The sequence below is a fragment of the Hoplias malabaricus genome, chromosome 12 (assembly GCF_029633855.1).
Source record: "Hoplias malabaricus isolate fHopMal1 chromosome 12, fHopMal1.hap1, whole genome shotgun sequence".
Classification (NCBI taxonomy): Eukaryota; Metazoa; Chordata; class Actinopteri; order Characiformes; family Erythrinidae; genus Hoplias; species Hoplias malabaricus.
In genome coordinates, this window is record NC_089811.1 from 31,683,754 (window position 1) to 31,706,564 (window position 22,811).

The following is a 22,811-nucleotide window of genomic DNA, read 5'->3' on the forward strand; positions in this document are numbered from 1 at the left end:
ATATTCAAGTTTGTCAGTCATTGGTCCAATTAATCATTGGTTAATCGGATGTTGGTATGAATCTCTGCTTGTGTCTGTTTGGTTTCAGTGTATAATCATCAGTGGGGAGAGTGGAGCTGGTAAAACAGAGAGCGCCCATCTCATCGTGCAGCATCTCACATTTCTGGGGAAGGTATAAAATCGCTTGAGAATCAAATGAGTTTTGCATTTTATGAAGAGATTTACTAATTAAATGTTTTATATTTTTTTCTGTATTAGAGTATTTGTTACATATCTGACCTGTTGACTTAAAATGTGATTTGCTTAGGATATGCACTTTAAACTATTTAAGATGAAATTTCAATTTTTTTGCCTCTAATCAGTTTGTTTATTTTAGGAGCAATAAGAATTTTAAAATCACTGAACACTGGAAGAACTTTTGACCCAGTGATTCAGACTGGGCTCTGGACCCACCGTAACCCTGAACTGGATAAGCTGCTCCAGACAATGAATGAATGAAATAACGATTCTTGGCTAGAACATATACTATATTTAATATAATTAGAAACAATTGCAGTCAGCTTTTATCAATCTGAAGTAATGCAGCTGAATCACTGCTTCCAGATCATAACGCATCAGTATATATATTTACTCTCCTAGTTGTGTTATGTTATACCTTTTTAAATCTCTTAACCACATCTATACACTCTCCTTAAATCTGTCTCGAGACATGGTATGATCTAAATAAAAGAAGCCAATACTCCAGTGCTTGATGTCTCAGTGCTAACTTCTTTTGCAGGCAAATAACCGAACACTTAGAGAGAAGATCCTGCAAGTGAATCCACTCGTGGAAGCGTTTGGTAATGCATGCACAGCTATTAATGATAACTCCAGTCGCTTTGGAAAGTACCTGGAGATGAAGTTCACTCCCACTGGTGCCGTTATGGGTGCTAAGATCTCTGAGTACCTCCTGGAGAAATCAAGAGTCATCAAACAGGCCACGTGAGAAATCATTACTCATTTGGCATGGCACACTAAAGTGCCATTTTCAGTATTTCAGAATGGTTTGTAAAGTCAGTGTAACCATATTTTATTAAAACTTATTTTAAGTTTTCTGCTTATTTAACTTTTTGGCAGAGGGGAGAAGAACTTTCACATATTTTATTACATATATGCTGGTCTCTATCACCAAGAAAGCCTGAAGAATTACAGATTGCCTGAAAAAACAGCTCCCAGGTCTGAAAGTCTTATTATAATTTAATTTATTGCTGTCCTAGTGCTCAGCAGTGGTAGCAGATATTGACTGCATAGTTTTTGCACAGGTACATTGACAGTGAAAATGGCAAAGTGATGCAGGACATTGTGTCAAGTAAATTCTACAAAGAACAATTCGATGCCATTCAGGACTGCTTCCGCATAATAGGTTTCTCAGAGGAGGTACAGTAAGGAGGTTCTTTTTGTACTGTTTTAATTAGGTAATCATTGTGGCACTTACTTTAAATTTGAATCTACTTTTTCAGGAGGTGAATTCTGTGTACAGAATCCTGGCAGCTATATTAAACACTGGCAATATTGAGTTCACTTCCATCACATCTCAGCACCAAACTGATAAGAGTGAAGTGCCTAATTCAGAGGCCTTAGAGAATGGTAAGTGCTACAGGAACAAAGGTTCAGAGTTTCACTTTCATCATGCTCTGCGTTTTAAATACGATACATCCACAGATGCATTTTGCATGTATTAATGTGCATCCGTATAGCGGCTACTCTGCTGTGTATCGGGCCTGAAGAACTGCAGGAGGCACTGACCTCTCACTGTGTGGTGACACGTGGTGAGACCATCATCCGCACCAACACAGTGGACAAGGCTACTGATGTGAGGGATGCCATGTCTAAGGCTCTCTACGGCCGTCTCTTCAGTTGGATAGTGAACCGCATCAATGCCTTACTACAGCCTGATGCCAACATCTGGTAAATACATCAGTAATCTGCTGATTGTTAGTTGTCATTACTTTACTTAATTCACTTTTAACTTGTTATAATATACATTCAACACTGGAAAAAAGTAACTGCTGTAGCCCTGCAATTCTCTGCATTATTTTCATGAATATATTAACTAAGTTATTTAAGTTCATCAAAGCAATAAACATGCATTTTTCAACCTGTTAAATGCAATGTAAAAAAGACAAGCTTCTGCCCAATTGCTCTCTGCTTTATTTTCACATTGTTTTGTTGAAGTAACTGTCAAACCTAAGAGAATGTTAAGTTGTAAAGGTGTTTTCTCAGAAAGATTTGGCAGAACAGCAGACAGCTGAGAGCAACCGTTTCTGACATGATTCAAACTAAAAAAAAATTATTTACATTTAGAAAAAGCTAAATTATATTATATTATAAAAGCTATTATATCACTTTTTTATTTAATTTTTTTGGGATCACAGACTGTTGTAATCATCCACTCATACACCCTCAACACAATGCCGTTTCATTTTACAGAGCTTCAGTTTGAGCGTACACACAACTCGCACTCAGCAGGGTTCTCATAAAGCTGACTCTAAATCAAGAAATTAGACAAAGCAGATTTTCAGTTGAGATTTCACCAGACCTTGTTATGTAGATGTAGATACTAGAGAACACGCTTAAGGGTTTTTTGTTTTGTTTATTTATTTTTTTTTATATGGGAAGCATTTTAGGCTTGTGGTCTTTTAGGAACATTAATCTGTCCCGCGAAATATAATTTCTGTAAAAACAAACCTGCAGAATTCATCAAATACGTCTTTACAGTTACAACAAACAGGGTTATCTTAGTTTTAGGCCACATTCACTATCTTCCTCTTTTGCTGGATTTGAATTCTAGCCTTAACTACAGCTGATGCTTTACCTAAATCCTTGGAGGACCCCTTTGCTTGTGAGCTAGGATTTACTTTTTTCTACAAAAACCTTCTTGTGGATTAACACAAACTCATCAGCCAACACTGCAGCCACGCAGACACCTGAAGCACCTTCCCTGCCGTCAGACAGGCTCCTATATCCTCAGGAAGGCAGTTTCAGAAGTCTTAAAGAATGATGAAATCTTTCCTGCTTCTATACTTTGCTGAAGGTCAACTTTTCCTAAGATGTTAGAACACTTTTATTCAGCCTCTAATTGGAGGAATAAGACTTCACCAGTTACAGATTGTCTAAATGTCTCTAGGCCAAGGAAAGTAGTTTTGACAAATGTTAGAGGTTTTTCAAAAGAAATTTGCAGAATCTCTTCCTGTACAAGTCTACTAGCAGAAAGCATCTCCTAAAGTGTGAAGAAAGACTAAATGTAGCACAATCAAAAAGCAAGACTCAAAAAAGGATGGATGTTTGCTGCAAAGATGAAATAAACCTTTACTAACCCATTGTCCTATTATTTACAAGACCACATTTGTTACAAGCTCAGTCTAAGTCATGTTATGGCCAGCACCTATCTTCTGTATTAATGGGAGTAATGTTTTTACTCGAATGCAGTGTCTTTTGGGCAGTGATTAGGCCTAGAGGTGGACTGTATCTTCTTTTCAATGGAAAATGACAATACAAAATGCTTTGTAATCCAGGACTAGGCTTAATACCTGTCTGGGAAACCACCCCATGCTAGACTTGCTGGACTGACGCTACAGATTCAAACTGCAAAAGAAATGGGGACATGTACCTTTTTTGACAAGTTAACATTTGTTCTAGGGCGGCACGGTGGTGCAGCAGGTAGTGTCGCAGTCACACAGCTCCAGGGACCTGGAGGTTGTGGGTTCGATTCCCGCTCCGGGTGACTGTCAGTGAGGAGTTAGTGTGTTCTCCCCGTGTCCGCATGGGTTTCCTCCAGGTGCTCCGGTTTCCTCCCACAGTCCAAAAACACATGGATTGGCGACTCGAAAGTGTCCGTAGGTGTGAGTGAATGTGTGTGTGTCTGTGTTGCCCTGTGAAGGACTGGCGTCCCCTCCAGGGTGTATTCCCGCCTTGCGCCCGATGATTCCCGCAACCCTAAATTGGATAAGCGGTTACAGATAATGGATGGATGGAACATTTGTTCTCTGGGTCATAATGTATCTTCTGTTACAAGCATTGGTCAAAATATTACAAGCATCAAACAACCATGTTGAGAACAATGCATTTCAGGACCTGTTCCTTTAAATAGGAATTCATCAAGAGAGCCCTGGAATGAAGAGCGAGGAGCAGATGCTCTGATTTTTTTCCAAATTCTCTTAGTTCTCGTTCTTTGATTTTAACAAAATTTGCTGGTATTAAATCAGTCATCTCTTTCTCTGCGCTTGTTTGTTTTGCTCCTTTAAACCTTGTCTTTGTTCTGTGCCATAAACACGGCTCCAGTGCTATGATTGGAGAAACTCAGATGAAGAGGCGGGACATTGTATGCAGGCTGCAGCACAAATTCAGAAAAGCAATCATCATTTTTCTGATTCAAACAAATTATTTTCAAACATAAGCAGATCACAAAATTGACTTTATTTTAGTTCAGTTTGTAGGTTTGTAGGAGCTCCAGATCCCTACATATATTCTCTTTAATATGTATGTGCTCCTACAGGGAAATCTAAATAAAGTATTAGTTAATTATTGTTGTATATGATATTGTCTTGTTTGCCTTATCAAATACAAAGATTTATACATTTAGGCAGGAAATGACCCCAGCGTGGTATTCAGAAAAATAGTTGTTGAATTATAGCTATTTTGTTTGTCTTGTGCTGATTTCTGGCTCTTCAGATCTCTACCAGTGTTGAGTTTATATGCAGAGCCTCCATCTTAAAGGTGACCTCCAACTAGACCAACACATACCACAGAATATTAATTGCAAGAGCAAGACAAGAAAAGTGCAGTGGGGAAAAAAAAGGTTTCTATAAATTTTTGATATGGAGTTGCATTGAGAAAATAATATTCAGATGATTAAAAAGACTTCAGAGAGAGAGTAAAAGGCAGTTCATTGATCCAAGAGAATCCCTTCAGATATCAGCTTTTGGACTTGTCAGAGACTCTGATGCCTTCCAGTCCAGTGCACAAAATCCAAATACTCCCGTTTCCACTCCAATCATTCCTGTTTTCAAACTTATTGCCAGTAATAACCTGTTAACCCATTGCAGAAGGTGACCTCTGAAAAGTGTCTGAATAGTTTACATTCAGAAAATCTAAGTGTTCAATTCAGTCATAGCACTAAGTGTAAAGGCTACTCACATTATATTATTTTGCTGTGTTTATTCTGTGTGTGTGTGTTTTTTTAGGTGATGTGAAGTATTAACATGTATACAGTGATGAAGGCTCTAACTCTGACAATGGCATGTTGTGGCTGTTTATTATTATTTTTATTTATTTATTTTTGAAGTGCCTCAGAGAGTGGGATGAACGTGGGCATTCTGGACATCTTTGGCTTTGAGAACTTTAAGAAGAATTCATTTGAGCAGCTGTGCATAAACATTGCCAATGAACAGATCCAGTTCTATTTTAACCAGCACATATTTGCCCTCGAACAGGTGAGTGCACATCATATAGCCTTATTTCACATATTCATACTCTAACTATTATCAGCCCAGCAGTCTGTCTGGACCAACATTAGGTAACTTATTTTACGGGAGTTCTGTCAAATGATTAATTTGAAATAATTGCAAATATTACCAATCTTTTAGAGAATTTGAAAATGTCAATTTAAGGCATCATGAGAGCAGCTGTTTTTATGGTGGGTCTTAAATTTTGAATGATTATTTAAAATAAAGGGTTTTCCTCACTTATGCATATAGGGTGTTTCTTTACATTATTCATTGCTTTAGAGATGAGAGGGGTTCCCATCATTGAAATTCTACTGTGTTGTAGACAATGGTGTGTGTGTTTGGGTTGCGGGGGTGGGGGGGAGTGCTGTGTCAGTAATGAAGCTGTGTAATTGAAGAGCGATTTTAGACTCCTTCTCTTATTTACACTAATCAACACACAGCTGTCCTGCACTATTCCTTAGCCCTGACTTTACCTCTCAATTTCTCTCTCTCTCTGATTCCAATCCTGTTTTTTTTCTCTTGTCTTGTCTCTCACTAGTCACTAATCTGACCCTGAGTTCCATTACGCTTGAAATACAAACAAAAAAAAATAATTAAACATAAATGCCTTTCAAACCCTCTTATCAAACAGAACTTTCACCAGGCCCAAATATATTTAAATTCCATTTAGTTAAAAAAAAACAACAACATGGCAGCACCAAAGTAATTTTCACATTACTACATAAATAACTACATTTAAAAGCCGCCTCCAAAACAGTCCAGTAATTCAGTTAGTGGTTGCTAATGCCATATTTATTGAGTGCCATTTGTTTTTGCTTATCATCTTGTCCATTAGGGAGGGGGGGGGGGTGTGTGTGTGTGAGTGCGTTTTTTTTTTTTGTTTGTTTTTGTCTATGTGTGTAATGCGTTCGGGTGGGTTTGTGTAAGCATTTGGCCTGGCAGGACGGCTGCATAATTTCCCTCATTACTAACAGCAGCATTAGTGAGCTTCATTATAGAGCTGAATGGGAATGAGATTTAACACACACTGCTCCTCCTTAATGATAAACACAGCGCGTTGCTATTCCAGAGTGCTGATTAAAACATGAGGGTGTGTTAAAGCCGCCAGTCACGAGCCGTCTCCAGAAGATTATGTTGAAAGAAATGTATTTGTTTGCATAATCTTCTTGCAATGGTATGACATTAGTCCCACTGTGAGTCGACCTCTCTGTTTACTGAATCAAATTTTTGCTTGATTTCCAATAACTTTTTTTTCCTCCACTATTCTGTTCCGTGAGACTGTAGATATGTGTGCTTTGTTTGAGTTAAGCTATACCCTGTCATGAAATGTATGTGAATGTTGTGCCTTCTTTTATATTGTGAAATTGTCAGGGTTCCATATGAATATATGAAGCACTGAATGGAGTATTTTTGAGGTGAAAGCTTTTCTTTCAGACATGGTCCTAGTATGAAGGCACTGACACCTGACAGATAACATTTTTATTTGTGTGTGTGTCTGTGTGTTTTTCTCAGATGGAATATCAGAGTGAGGGTATAGATGCCAGTCTGGTGGAGTATGAAGACAACAGGCCCATTTTGGACATGTTCCTGCAGAAACCCATGGGGCTTCTCTCCCTGCTGGACGAGGAGAGCCGCTTCCCTCAGGCTACTGACCAGACACTCGTTGGTAACACAGTGTAACAAACATATCTTTTAAATTGGTGTCTCTTCTTGTGAACTTCACAGATATAAAAAAAAAACCCAGATTGCACCCAGATAGAAATGTCAGAAACTTGTCATGCAGTTATGTCTCAGGCTGATATGTAAATGATTACAGGTGTGATCTGATTAGACACTGGGTCTTGTCAAGAGCACGTAAAATTGCTTCCCCACTATCCTCGTGAACAAGAAGCCTGGATTGCTACGGACTGGTACCCTATTTTCCTTAGTGACAAATCTGGTTTGGACATGAAGGCCTCCTGGTGAGTGCCTAGTGGTGATACAAGGGACAGTAACAGCTCAAAGATATGTGCAGGACATCCTGTGGCCATGTCTATTGCTTCTCATGGCAGGGTGTCCAACAGTCATTTTTCAGCAGGATAATTCTGACCCACACACACAGCAAGGGTTTCCCAGGTATGTCTCTGACAGATCGCAACACCAGTCACCAGATTTACCATCAATTAAGCATTTATAGCATCAGCCGGGATGCCAGCTTCAGCAACCTACAAATGTGCAGGATTTGTAGGCTCAGCTACAACATCTGTGGGCAAATGTGCTGCAGGATCAAATACAGAATCTTCTCAAAGCGTTTTGCTGACACTCAACAGCCATTGGCTCTTCTAATCAAATTTTTTGGGCAGTTGTGCCAAGCAGAACCTCCACATCACTGCTAGGGTTCTACAGGAAGATTTGACTGCAACGGGTAGCGATGCACTGGCCCTCTCTGCTGTGCATAAACAAACATACACTTCTAAAGAACTTGAACTGATGTTGCAATACTCAGCAATGGGCCATTTTAGTCTGCCATTTACTTTTAATATACTCTCTCTAGACAAGTTTGAGGACAATCTGCGGTACAAGTACTTCTGGAGACCAAAGCGTCTGGAGTTGTCTTTTGGAATTCAGCATTATGCCGGAAAGGTAATACCCAGTATGCAGGGATGACACACCTACAGTTAATTTAATCAGTTACAGCGTTCGCTGAGTTCTCCTGTGTCCGGACTCCTAAGTTTATTTTGATTGTTCCACCTGAGGCATGAAACAATATTTTATTTTGAAAAATAAATTATGTTCCAAATTAAAGTGAGTACACCTAACTTTGCCCCTGGATAATGAGATTGTTAAAAAGTATTGGGAATCAACTTTGTTACATATTAATATATTTAATTATTATTAAATAAGTGGTGGCACAGTGGCGCAGCAGGTAGTGTCACAGTCACACAGCTTCAGGGACCTGGATGTTGTAGGTTTGGGTCCCACCCCGGGTGACTGTCTGTGAGGAGGTTGGTGTGTTCTCCCTGTGTCTGTGAGGGTTTCCTTTGGGTGACTGTCTGTGAGGAGTATGGTGTGTTCTCCCTGTGTCTGTGAGGGTTTCCTTTGGGTGACTGTCTGTGAGGAGTATGGTGTGTTCTCCCTGTGTCTGTGTGGGTTTCCTCCGGGTGACTGTCTGTGAGGAGTATGTTGTGTTCTCCCTGTGTCTGTGTGGGTTTCCTCCGGGTGACTGTCTGTGAGGAGTATGTTGTGTTCTCCCTGTGTCTGTGTGGGTTTCCTCCGGGTGACTGTCTTTGAAGTGTGTGGTGTGTTCTCCCTGTGTCTGCGTGGGTTTCCTTTGGGTGACTGTCTGTGAGGAGTATGGTGTGTTCTCCCTGTGTCTGTGTGGGTTTCCTCCGGGTGACTGTCTGTGAGGAATATGGTGTGTTCTCCCTTTGTCTGCGTAGGTTTCCTCCGGGTGACTGTCTGTGAGGAGTGTGGTGTGTTCTCCCTGTGTCTGTGTGGGTTTCCTCCGGGTGACTGTCGGTGAGGAGTATGGTGTGTTCTCCCTGTGTCTGCATGGGTTTCCTTTGGGGGACTGTCTGTGAGGAGTGTGGTGTGTTTCCTCCGGGTGACTGTCTGTGAGGAGTGTGGTGTGTTCTCCCTGTGTCTGTGCGGGTGCTCCGGTTTCCTCCCACAGTCCAAAAACACACGTTGGTAGGTGGATTGGCGACTCAGTGTCCATAGGTATGAGTGTGAGTCACTCTTCAAAGGCACTTTGTGCCCAGTGATTCCGGGTAGGCTCCGGACCCATCGCGACCCTGAACTGGATAAATGGTTTCAGAAAATGAATGAATGAATGTTCATTTTAGTAAAACTAGCTGTAAATATACAACAATGTATACAAATGTTGTTTATATTACCAAATGCTGAAATTCTCAGTTTTTGAGTCCTTGTGGGTGAAGGATGCTTGTGGTTTTGTCATTCAAACATCTACTCCTTGATATGCTCTAGAATCTTGTTTATTTATTTATTTCCATGAAGGTGTTGTACAATGCGAATGGTTTTCTGGAGAAGAACAGAGACACTCTGCCTGCAGACATTGTAGTGGTTCTGAGAACCTCAGAAAATAAACTCCTGCAGCAGCTCTTCTCCAGTCCACTCACCAAAACAGGTATGCCTATGAAACTCTCTTACAACAGCACATCTTTCTCCTGTCTTTTGGACTGTGTGAGATGAGTTGGGCTTAGAGAACGCATTAGTGGTTCTGCATAGAATTAATGTATGACTTTCTCTTGCATTGGCTTTTATGATGCAGTCGCAGACTTTGACCTACTCCCAACTCTATGTGGTTATATTTATCACTGTAGCGTGACAGTTTCTTATGCAGTGCCATCTGAAGGCTCAAAGGTCAGACTCGTTCAACATTGGTGTCCAGCCTTACTCTACATGGTATTTCTCCAGAATTCCTTAAGTATGGTTGATGATGAAAGACCTACATTTTTTTCAATCTTGAAAAATGTTCTGTTTGAGCTAACTGACAAATCTGTCATGAAGGCATAAAGTGTTGAGTAAAGACATGTTTTTATTTATCTATTACCCTCTCCTCGCACGCTCAGTTTGAGTTGTTTGCTAGAGTCGTTTACTTACAATCTCCTTTACATATATTTTCTTAAAAGTCACTACAGTCACTGCGTCTCAGCTTTCAGGAGGATGGGATGTTATTGTCCTTTTGAGGGTCTGTATGGCTCTCAGCGGTCACATTTTTAGAGTGACTGTAAAACTTCATTGTTTGGTAGTGTGAATGTTTAGGAACAGGACAGTTACTTGGAAAGTAGTCACATATTTACATACTGCAGCGTGGGAAAGGTCAGTTATAGGGCACATCTTTTAATGGGGTCTAGTGACACAACGGACATTTCAATGGTGATGCATGGAAGTGTGAATGTTGTGGCTTTTAAGAATATATAAATTTCTGTGTCTGAGCACCCCACCACCTACCTCTCTCTCTCTCTCTCTCTCTCACACACTCACACACACTTTCTCTCTCTATTGTATTTCAGCATAAATCTCTCTCCTCCTTTATCTCTTGTGTGGCTGATCTCTGGGTGGAGGAATAGAAGGATGGTAGAATATGAGGACGAAAGAATAGGAGGATCTGTTTTTATTTTCACTAAGCTGTCCCTCTCGCTTTCCGCTGTTTTGCCCCTATCTCTGGCGATTGGGACGCAGCATTTGGGATATTCCTGCGATAAGGTTCTCAAATACCCAGCGGATGAGAAACCGCTATTTAGAGCTCTTCTAAAGCACATGCAACTCCTCTTCCCTCCTCATTGTGCTGCAAGCAAGGTGCTTAAGAAAGCCAGGCAGTAGGTAGGCATTCAGGCTTCGACCACTAGACTTAGTGAAGAGAATAGGGGCAGAGTGGTTAATTATGAAATATATATTTTGCACGACTCCACAGATAAGCCATTATTTGACTCTCTCCTCCTCTCCTCCCCTCCTTGAGTGTGCGTTCATTGAAAGTGCAAAAAAAGCAAGACGATGAACATTTTTAAAAAGGCTGACAAAAATGGGCCTCTACTAAAGCAGTTGTTTTTCTCCTTTTAACTGGGTAACGTGTGCATGGGTATGAGTCTGTGAGAGTCTGCATACATGTTTGTGTAGGAGAAGTACTCTCTCTCTTGTTTTTATTAATTTGGAAGACTTCATTTCAAGACACTGGGATATTACTTATTGAAGATGATGATTCTGAGGCCAGAAGTGACCACACTGGTAGATATTGCAGGATGTCAGAGGAAATCCCCACTGTTTTTATGGAAATCATTTTATGACATCAGAGTCCGAATCTCGGTTTTATATTTCATCCAAAAGACGACACCATTTGCACCTGTCCCCGGCACTGCACACACAGACCACAGGGACAGCACCCTCTATTAACCCCACGATAGCCACTTCCAGTTCTGATGTTCGGGTTACTGCTTGTGCTGATCGTAGTAGTACACAACAGCAGGTGTTCAGTAGCTTGGTTAAAAGTTGAATGATTATGCTTATCCATCAGAAACAAACACACACACACACTTTGCACATGTCATTTATTGCAAGCTCCTACTCTGTGTATGTGTATATGGTGTGGCAGAGCATCCTCTATATACTGATGGATGATGTGTTCAGCACAGAAACTTTAGTGGTCTGCAGAGCTGTTAAGAATGACATTTCTTTATCATTTTAATAATTTTCCCCTTTCCTTCTGATGTCTTCTTACAAGTATATAATCTTGTTGAGATGATTGGTGGTCTCTAAATTTTGCCCAGCTCTTTAGTGTATTGCTTTTTTTTTTTAAGTTTAAGCATGGAAATTGCCTTTGTTCCATTGTTCAGAAAAGCCCTCCCCTGTTTGTGCTTATTTCATTTACAGCAGCCTCTCATTGTGTAATAAATTAAGAGCTGTTGTAATTGTTATTGGTGCTGTGCTCTCTGTAGCTGCAGATACTGAGCTCCTCCACCGCTTTAATGTGTGGGTGGTTGGAGAGTGCTTTTTATGCTGTCCACTCTTGTGCTTATTTCTGCTCATTACAGCTGTCAGAATCTTCATACTAAGATAAACCAGTGGCAACAGCATCTTCCTTTTAAGTTACAAATACTGGCAAGATGGAAATTTTGATCTTTGGGCTGAAATATGAGGGGAATTTAATTTGCATATTTTTATCCCATTTTGTAGATTTCCCAGTTATCTGTGAAATTACAGCTATCTGCAACATCTGATAAAAATCTATTTGTCCCTAGTGGAATTTAGATGTGCATCGCTCTCAGGCGCCTGTAGGGTGTATCAGACCACAAGGGGGCAGCCTTGATGACTCTAACACATCTGCAAGGGCTGTTTCACAGTGTGTCAGGATGGATTTGATGTGATGTTTTGATTCTAATGCTATTGCTGTCATTATAAATATGTGAAAACACGAATTTTATCAGTTTGGAGCTATTTTGTGTTGTGGAATGTGTACTGCACATCAATATATAAAGATATTTAGAAAATAATATAATATGAATAGAATTAAGGACATTCATATTTAGTCTGTCCCCCCTTTGCTGCAGTAACAGCCTTAACGCTTCAGGGAAGGCTTTAAACTAGACGATGCAGCATTTCTGTTAGGATTGAATGGCATTCAGCCATAAGAATATTACTGAGCTGATATACTGAAGATGGATGATGCATTCTGGGTCAGAAACCCCACTCCAGGTAATTCTAAACATATTTTATGAGCCTCTTTTCATCCCAAAGAATGCAGTTCTACATCTCCACTGCACAGTGCGGGGTACTTTTATAAAGAGGAACGTCATAGGACTAAAGTAACCAGCCTGTAAAAGCCCACTGGGTGGAAGATCATTCAGTGCTGCACGGAAACTGATGTAGCGGCGGTGTGTTAATGCTGCTTGAGTTTTTAAATACTGTGTCCACTCACTGTGCATTTTGTTAGACACACCCACCTCGTTTGTCCACATTGTAGATGTAAAGTCAGAGACAGTAGCTCATCTGTTGCTGCACAGCTTGTGTTGGTTCATCAGTGGACACAGGGTGCTGTCGGCTGGACATTTTTGATTGTTGGACTCGGTCCCGCATTGACATTGAGGGCTTTAAAAACTCTAGCAGCCATGCTGTGTCTGATCCACTGATACCAGCATGACATACACCACCACAATGATCAACCACCCAAATCAAACCCTCTCTGTGGGGGTCCAGTGTGGGGTCCTGACCTTTTGAAGAACAGTGTGAAAGGGGCAAGCAATATATACAATTAGCAAATAGCAACTGGTCATAATGTTATGGTTAATTGGTGTGTGTAAGTGCATGTGTGAGTGTATAACTCAGCTCCACTAATTTTGTTATTCAATATATCAGCTGAATCTGGATTTTGAAAGGATTGACATAAACCCCACTTCACACATGCGTGCAATAAGCCTGTGTTTATATATGAGCCACACTGGTATCCTACCATTCAGATCTATCACTCACATATTTGGGTCTGGTCTTCGGCAGCCTGTCTGTGTGGATCAGCTTTGTCAGAGGAAATAGGATCTATTTGCATGGACAAATTCCCCTAAAAGCCTGAGTACATCCGTGGATCAGGCGGATCAGTGTGTTTGGGTTGGCCCTGTTCTTAAAGGCTCTGAGGGGCCTGCTCTCCAGGCCTGCGGTCCTGCACTATGTATATGTTCCTTAGAGGGGCCTCTGTGTGGCTTTGATTTAAAGAAATATGCGTTAGAAACGGAAGCATGTGCCGTTCTGGTCATTTTGAAAGAAACTGTGATCCACAGATATTTGGAGGAAATGGAGTGGTGTTGGAGCAGGGATGAGTGCGCCACCGTAGATGCAGTTCTTGTATTTAATGATTTAGATTTAATTGAATTTGAAGCTAATATATATTTATCACTTTTTTTTTATTTATTCTTATACATTTTTTATTTCTGTATTTTCATTACTATAGATTAAGGGCTTTTATGAATGCTGTATCATTAACTTCATAAATATCTCGTGTGATTTGCAAATACTGACATGGGCTGTTTTTTCCTAGATGGTATTCAATGCTTATGCATGTGTCATGAAGTCCCTATTTAGGTGGTTTTTTAAATAGTCTTGACCTGCTTTACTCATTTTCTTTTGATGGCAGCTTACTTCCATAGCCATATTCACATTAAATCTCAAGTGTTAAGACTGAATCCCCTGACTTAGTGACTTTGTAGAAATGGCATCTTAAAAATCCAAGCCTAGGCCAGCACTCTTACCCTCAGATAAATGAAGCATTATGCATTCAGCCCCTAATGATTACAGATGTCCATCTGTGCTTAGACCACTCCGATAAAACCTTCAGTGTGTGACGCTAAATAAACACTTAACCTCAATCTTGCGTTCGTACCAGGTCGGCAGAATCTTTTGCTGCTTTTCTGCTGCGATACGGAGAAGCAGTCACACTTTCGTTCCCTGCCAGAACATCTCCTGATAAAGCGAGGCTGTGTCAGGCTCCCAAAGCCCATTACAGCGTGCGCTCCACTGATGGATCCTCCCTGACAGAAAAACACCATGTTCAAACTGCCTCTGGACTCGTCTGAGCATGGGGCACTGACGCTCGGTGGCAGGGAGGAGGGGGGCAGGGGAGGCAGTGGAACAATCTCATTTGCCTGGTTGCTGAGTTGAGTTTCAAGAATAGATCATATTTATTTAAAAAACGTAGAGGGGGGGAGTGATAGAGACTATGAGTGAAAATACAAGAGAAAGAGGTCTGCAGAGAGAGAGAGAGAGTGAGAAAAGAGTGATATCTACCAGCTCTCCTCAGCAGAAGTCGGCTTGTAAAGGCTGCTGTCTGACAACTTTGATTGTCCCCCATGTCGACAGCTCGATCCTGGGCTTCTGAAGTACAAGGCTCGCACAGCCTCTGATGAAAGAGAGTGTAGAGGTGTCATATTGAACCAGGGATTGCTTTTTAATCCAGGGCACATTGACTATTCTTGTCAATAGAAACCCAATACAAGTGCCAGCTTGAGGTTTTTTTTTTTTTTTGTTTTTTTTTTTTTAACTTCACTTCTATAGGAATCTTGCTGGGCTTAATTTTCAAACTGAATGCATGGATGCCAGAGAAGGGCTTTTTTTTCTTTCTCTCTCTCTCTCTCTCTCTCTCTCTCTCTCTCATATTCTGTGTCTATGTTGGCAGTTTTTGCCAGAAGCAGTACATGTGAGGCAGAGATGATGGGTGTCATCTTCTTTTGCAGGCCTGCACCTTGAAAGTCAGCTTGACCCAAAGGGGATGCATACATGCACTCTCAAACATGTCTGCTTCCTACTCTCTGTAGAAACCTGCTGACCTCAACACTGTCGTTTCTCCTTTTTTTCCAAAGATTATCACATTAAAATTGTTTGAGCCACCAAATGGAAAAGGCCATAGTTTAGATCTGTGTCACAGTGTCTGCGTAGAAATTCACACTGTATAGAGACAGAAATACACAATTAACAGTGACTTACAGTACCACCCTTCATTTTTAATTTCAACTGTCAACTGAAATTAGAGGTTGGTTGCATTTTCTGCTTTCCATGATCTGCTTTCTTAGTTTATTGTTCTGAAAACATCAGCAGCTTCTTTCACATCCAGGGCATTGATTTGTGTTCACACAGTGGAAGGAGATACAGAAATACTTTTCCGAATGTGAACCAAGAACAGTGGTTCTTATTTTTTTTTTCCTCTTTATGCACCTTTTTATTTTGAAGGAACGAGATTCCCTTTATATTTTTTTTTCTCCTCAGAAGTACCTTAAAGAAAATGTATAACAAGAATCTTATCATCTTCTTTTTACTGGAAATAAATTAATTGTATGGAAGTAAATAAATGGCATAAGTATTTGAATCAGAATTGTAATATTTGAATTATATTTATCTAAATGTATTTGAAGTATTTTTATTTGGCATTTGATAAACTTTGGTCTTGTGTGGTGGTTAAATATTCAGATTAGAAAGATTTGGATTTCAAATATTTGGACCCATAAATCCAAACTTAAAAAATCAGATCTACCAAACTAGGCCAGAGGTCAAGCATCAGGTTTCTCAGGAAAACTAAACATCCACTGCGTGATAGATCAGTGTTTAATTGGACACCTCTGTTACTGACTCGTTTGCCGCGTTATTGAAGTCACTACAACAGAGAGCGAGTGGTTTTGTCAGTGTTTTTTGTCAGAAAGGCGGTAATAGTGAGTTGTGTCCAGTGTGTTGGTGTTATAAGGACAGAGCTGACTTTTGGTCGGAAAATGAAAAGCTTGTGAGTTACAGAAATGCCTTCAAACATGAACATCGGACAAAAAGTGTGTTCCAATTCTGTTCTCAGCTCTCTCACCCCTTGAACACTTGAATGCTTGTGCGCCCTTTTGCTTACCCTTTTATAATATCATCAAAATGCACACTTCAAGGAAGTCCTTAGGGCTCAGGGCAGGAATTGGGATGGGGTGAAACAGTCCTGTGATTGGTGGCTGTGAGAAGAGGGCGCTGTGATTGGTAACTGCTGCGTTTGATCACTCTGTGGATGTTTCCATTTCCTGAGAAAGCGGATGGTTGACCTTTGGCCTAGATTTGCAGTTTTGAGATGTGAAGTTTTAAGATTTTATTTAATTTAAATATTTATTTATTATTTAAATGTTTTATTTTTTTATCTGAATTTTCAAATCTGGCTATTTCAGCACCTGACGTTCATTCTTAGCAAATGCCATATAACGGTAATTCAAATATTTAATATTCAGATGAATAGGATTAAAATGTAAAAAAATTCATACAAATATAGTTCAAATATTCAGATTCCTAAACTTATGTCAAAGGTGAAAGTTCATTTTGTCACTGCTGAAAATAAATGAATATGACAGCAGTGGTATGCAGTACAAATGTTCAGTGTATACAGTACTGTGCAAACGTTTTAGGCACCAGAGATTGAGATTTTAAAAGCTAAAAATAAATAAACAACAAATAACGCCCAGCATTAGAATAAAACCAAATAACAGTGTAATATTGTGTTGGTTTAACTTTTTCAAAATCTCTCCTCGTGGCAGTCCTCATTATTTGAGGTTATCATCCAACACCTAGATTTACTGGTTTAATAAATAATGATTTTAAATAATGTGTGCTGCTGATTTAACAAATTCATGCGATCAAGGACAATCTGAACAAAACATTGTTCTTCAAACTCACACCTATTACTTTATAGAAAAACAGATCTTATATTTCTTATTTGTTTTACATTATTATATTTTTGTATTTACTGTGATTATATATAACTTTATACAAGCACCACATTCACTGAGCAGGCATTAGTTTAAATATATATCATTATCTTAGGTGTCTAAGACGTCTGCACAGTACTGTATATATTATATTATAGTGCTATGACAAATTGATATCCACTCATTTTTGTCAGAGGCTTTGGAAGTATGCTATCAGCTTTCCTCACTGAAGAAGGTTCCCGTCATGTGCCAGTGAAGGGGTGTGTTTGTGTGCATCTGTGTGTGAGAAAGGCGTGAAAGTGCCTTGACATGTTGCATGCTACTATCAGCCTTGCTAATTCATTGTGACAATTAGGTGCAGATGATTTGAGATTTGAATTCACAGAGAGAGAGAAGGATGTTTATATACAGTATAGAACTGAGAGATATTGATTTGCTGTAGAACTTGAGTTGAAGATGTTCACAGGCAATGTGAAAAAGAGAGGGAGTGATGACAAGTGAGCAGAGCTTAGTGTATTAGTGTGTAGAGAGATATAAACAGAGGAAAATAGCTGAGATTAGTGCAGATGCTCTCAGTGCTTTGTAAACCAAGCCTTGGTCAGCATTAACAGTACATGAAGCTCATTATTTTCACCTTGGGGGATGAAGCATGAAACATTGACCTACATGTGTTTTGCCACCTACTTTCTCACCAGCTAAAGCATGTTTTATGTAATTTTGAGAAGTTAAACAAAAGTCTCTAGTTGTGTCATTATTCTGTTGTCTGTGTCAGATCACACATTAGAAGTCTTGACAGTGTGTGAAAACAGTGGAGTTTGTCACACCGTGTTTTAAACGAATACTTTGAAAACTGATATATTTTATCCATCTGAATTTTCCTTCAGCGTTTCTCTAAATAAATAAATAAATAAATAAAATAAAAATTACACACATATGCTCCGGATAATATAACACTAGAACACTGAAATGAAACTGTATGAAAGTTCACTTTTACAAACAAAAAGTTCAAAATCAATATCAGGTTTGGAATTAGGAAAGCAGCTTCAAAAAAGCATTTTCCGCTCTCTTGAGTTCCTAATATGGGCATGATACATGGCTTTAGAATTCTATAGGTTTTACTCTTCTTTATAATTGTCATATTTTTATTAATTTAATTCATTTACTAGGTATAAAATAAATTATATATTAAATTATATTATATAAAGATATAATAAATTAAAATGTACCTTTACTGTAAATGAGCAACTGATGTTAAAACACTATAATGATTGATTTATATTCTTTTACCATTCTCTCTTACAGTAAAAAATAGAGTCTTGTTTTATGCTTCAACTTTATAACTTTTATGTTTATTCATTTTCATGACTTTATTTTTTTGTTTTTCAATAGCGCATTCTGGTTTCTCTGAAAAATTAGTGTTTATTTTTATTGTTCTTCCTTTGTAAGCACTCAAATAATTGTCGGAATAATCCATAGATTAAGTGCTAAGATAATCAGGATCTACCTCACTTACACATGTCTTAGATAATTGAGCAATGTGCCCTACATTGCGTAATTTCTACTTAATAAAGGATGTATTTTGTTCTAAAAAATATTTGAATGTAGATGACAGAAATTTCCCATCTTTGTAAGCTTAATTATGTTGGCGTCTTCAGTCTGTGTCAAGTTAGGGGGGATGTACTTCTGTTGCTGTGAGTGTTGCGTCAGCGTTGTGGAATTCATGGTGAAGGACATGTGACACACATACCATCGGTCCTCATTTCTAAGCCTGTTGGCCAACACTGCAGGATTCCTAAGCTATAGTTAGGTCTGATACACATCAGTTAATCCAGGACAAATTAACTTCCATCTCTCCTGTTGTGGACAATACAAAAACATGTTCAACATGATTATGTGAAGATTGTTCACCCCATAAAACCAGATCCAAAAGGCCTCATAATTTTTCATTAAGTTTGAATCATTCTTTGTATAATTAAGCCAATTAATAATAGAAGGATTAATTTCTCAAAGCCTGTGTCCTTTTAAAATGAACTTTATATTAAGTGTATTGCATAGACACATTTGATATCACTTAATTATTATTCTGAAGTTGCAAATCTGTGTTTGTGTGTGTGTGTGTGTATGTATACACACACACACACACACTTATTGGTATTTGCATACTAATTTTAATACATACCCTTCTGAAAATATGGGATGCTATGCATAATGTAAATAACAGATCATTTCAGATGTACATTTATTTAAAAGTACTACAAAGACAACATTTCATTTGTTGAAACAGAGAAAATGTATTATGTTTTTGTTTTGTATAAAAACAAACAAACAAACAAAACTATATCCTCTTTTACAATTTGATGCCTCCAACAAATTTTAAAAAGTTGGGATGGGGCATGTTTACTGCTGTGTTGTATCTTCTTTTATCAGCACTCTGTAAACATTTTTGAGTCACTGATGTGTCAAACTACTGTAGTTTTAAAAGTGAAATGTCCCTTTCCTGCTTGTTGCAGGAATTCAGATAATCAACATTTATTTATGAAAATAAACATACTATTTAATTCATATTCCAGCATACGTTAATGGGTCTGAACTTGTTTATCACAGTGCTTTTACCACAGGACAGTGTTGTTATAATGCTTGTTGAAGGAGGATAGGAACTGTCTTGCTAAAATAGGTAAGTCCTTTCCTGATAAAGACTCCAATATCTGTATGCATCATTCAGCATTCACTGTGCCTTTACAGACGTACAGATCACCCATGCCATGTGTCCCAACGCCCCCAAATACTATAAGAGATGTTGTGCACTTATAACAAGCCGGATGATCGCTCTCCTCTTTAGGCCGGAGGGGGCTGCATCCATTACTTCCAAAAAGAATTTCTAATTTTGATATTTCAGACCACAGGACACTTTTCCACTTCTCCTCAGTTTATCTCAAAGGGGCCCAAAGAAGGCAATAGCATATCTGGGTTCTGTTTATATGTTTTTTTCTTTGCATTATAGAGCTGTACTGCATTGCAGTTTTACCATTCTTTTGTTGTCCCTGTCACAGTTTTGCAATTTCTACATTTGAAATGTTGTCTTTGTACTGTTTTCAATTAAATATAAGGTTTATATATTTTTTTGCAAATAGCGTGCTGTTATACCCAACTTGTTCGAAAAAATGGGTTGTATAGCTAAAAATAAAATAACAAATTATTTTATGTAGCTATTACTCCATTTATTTAATTTTGAACATATTTACTTCTTTGTCTGGTCATTTAACTTTCTCAGTAGATCTTTGTAAGCTTCTGAAGCGTGGTTTACTGGTGAGGATGGACGGTGGATTAAAAATGGCATAGGGTAAATGAAGGTTATTCATTAATAGTCCTCTCTAACTATTTAGCAAGTGCAACAAAAATGTCAATTTTGGAAATTTGAAACCCTTGCTGACACAAATGATACCTCCCTGGATCTACATCCACTACCTACGGGATGAGTTGGAATGTCTTTCTAAACCACAACTAATCACACATTATCAGTACTTGTCCATGTTCAAACATGAAGGGACAAGACTTCTTAGATGGGTTCATGTGTAGGTGTCACTGAAGTTATTTAACTCCCTATAAATACCCTATATCAGAAGAAACTCTCGCTTGGCCAGCTAGTGCCTTCAACCTTTAAGATATATAGTTTTACCAGAGGATGAGATCGGCACATGCTAATTATAGGTCACTAGTGTGCTGTAATGAAACCCAAAATCTGCTTCACAAATGAACCATTTCTGAAGCTCTTATAAAACACATTGTGTGAGTACAAAAACCAGAGGCTTTTTTTTCTTTCTTTTTTCTTTTTATTACAGAATTTGAACGTTTTATTATTGATAAAAGAATTCGCACAGCTACAGTGATGTCATGATGCCGAAAATATGAGTGGTGCACTGAATGATACACTAACAACTCTCTCAGATTAAGTAGAGAGAGCCTCTTATTATGCCAGACAGAAGAACTAAATGTTTGTCTATGTTGATCATTTGTTGTCTTGTTTTTGATGTCTCAGAATCTGTGATCTTTCATAAACCGACATCTGCTGAGGCTGAATTATAGGAAGTGCAGTGTCTACACTGTGTGTGTGTAATAAATATATATATATATATATACAGTGTACACTCATGTAACATGGCTTCAGTACTGCTTTCCATTTCTATGGTGGGTATTTTTCTAAAGGTGTGTGGCACATCTGTGCTGCCATTGTTTATTCATGCAGGGGAGCCTTTGAAATGTGTTAAAATGCTTCCCACTCATTATAAAACTCCTGCCACCCATGGATTAGCACTTTGATGTCACCAATCCTGCTTCAAAGGCTGCTTTCAGTGCCATTAATCAGAGTTTAGCCTCTGAAGACACAGCCAGAGAAAACATTTGGACATCTTGTGCAGAAACTTTTGAAACGCTCAGACTGCACTGCATATGCTACAGTGGGACTCTGCCTCCCATAGAACAGTTTGTACGGGAGAGAGAGAGAGAGAGAGAGAGAGAGAGAGAGAGAGAAGGATGCTTTGCTCTGAAGTCTGTACTGCTGGGTCTGATCAGTTTTGCGTGTACTGAAGCAGGTCAAAATGTCAGCACAGCAGGCCTATTTGTTTTGTTTGTTCTGGTGTAGGTCACTATGGATTCATACTGCTAGTTAAAAATATCACATAGCCCAATGTCATTGGCATGATGAAGCCTTATATAAGGAATAATCTTAAACTCAGTATACACTAAAATTCACGAGTCTGGGATTTCTTTTTACCATCAATTTAAGTAACACTTCCTGGTATGCAGCATTCACAAAATTATAATTTTAACTAAAATACAAACTCCCCATTTCTGCACAGTTAGGGTGCAGTGTGTTGTTGTGTGGGATATTTTAATTCCTGCAACCCCTTCAAAAAAATAAAATAAAATGAAATTGGGACAGTGGTAAGAGTGCAGAACATAAGATATTGAATATTCAAGTTATGCAATTTGAAACTTTCCACAATAACCATATTAATTTAAAAACTTATAAAATGAGCATCAGCTTTGCAAGCAGATAAAGGTCATGGCTCACCACTGTATTCAAATTTTTGCCATGGTTTGTGAGTGATTCAGAGCCTACAGCACGGTTGACTTGCACATGTGGAAATACCATTGATGAGATCTTCATGAGACAAATGCTGCCAAAACACCATCTTTTTCTGTGTAGTCTATCATTATTTCAGCAAGACAATGCCAGGTCTAATTCTACTCAGGCAACAATAGCATTGTGCGCATGTGTGTGTGTGTGCTTCAGTGGCCTTCCTGTTGTCCAGATGAGATTAATGTCTTCTCATTTGACACATAATGAAGACAAGAATCAGACAAGGCAACCACAAACCCTTGAGCAGTATATATTAACTATTTTTAAACATTGAACAAGTGAACGTTTGTGACATTCATAATGCATGTAACTTGTAGTAATTCCACTGTGAAGTTGGATTGTCCTTGTTTTGTTTTGTTCAACAAGAAGTTTTAATTCACAGCCTCTTAATACAATGTTTAAAGAAGAGTCTGGAAGCAGAAGGACATGTATGTGTCAGGGTGGAAGTGCTCAAAAATATATTTATATAAAATATACATCTAC

General features: G+C 38.7%; 1 protein-coding gene across 1 annotated transcript in view; it reads left to right on the plus strand.

Moving 5' to 3' along the window:
• myo3b (myosin IIIB) overlaps positions 1-22,811 on the plus strand; it is a 104,813-nt gene that overhangs the window by 33,512 nt on the left and 48,490 nt on the right. The window contains exons 14-23 of the mRNA XM_066685927.1: positions 89-172; positions 779-981; positions 1,117-1,215; positions 1,302-1,416; positions 1,500-1,626; positions 1,737-1,947; positions 5,324-5,471; positions 6,999-7,152; positions 8,020-8,108; positions 9,483-9,612. Of these exons, the coding sequence (XP_066542024.1) occupies positions 89-172; positions 779-981; positions 1,117-1,215; positions 1,302-1,416; positions 1,500-1,626; positions 1,737-1,947; positions 5,324-5,471; positions 6,999-7,152; positions 8,020-8,108; positions 9,483-9,612 (1,360 nt within the window). The remainder of the gene's footprint in view (positions 1-88; positions 173-778; positions 982-1,116; positions 1,216-1,301; positions 1,417-1,499; positions 1,627-1,736; positions 1,948-5,323; positions 5,472-6,998; positions 7,153-8,019; positions 8,109-9,482; positions 9,613-22,811) is intronic.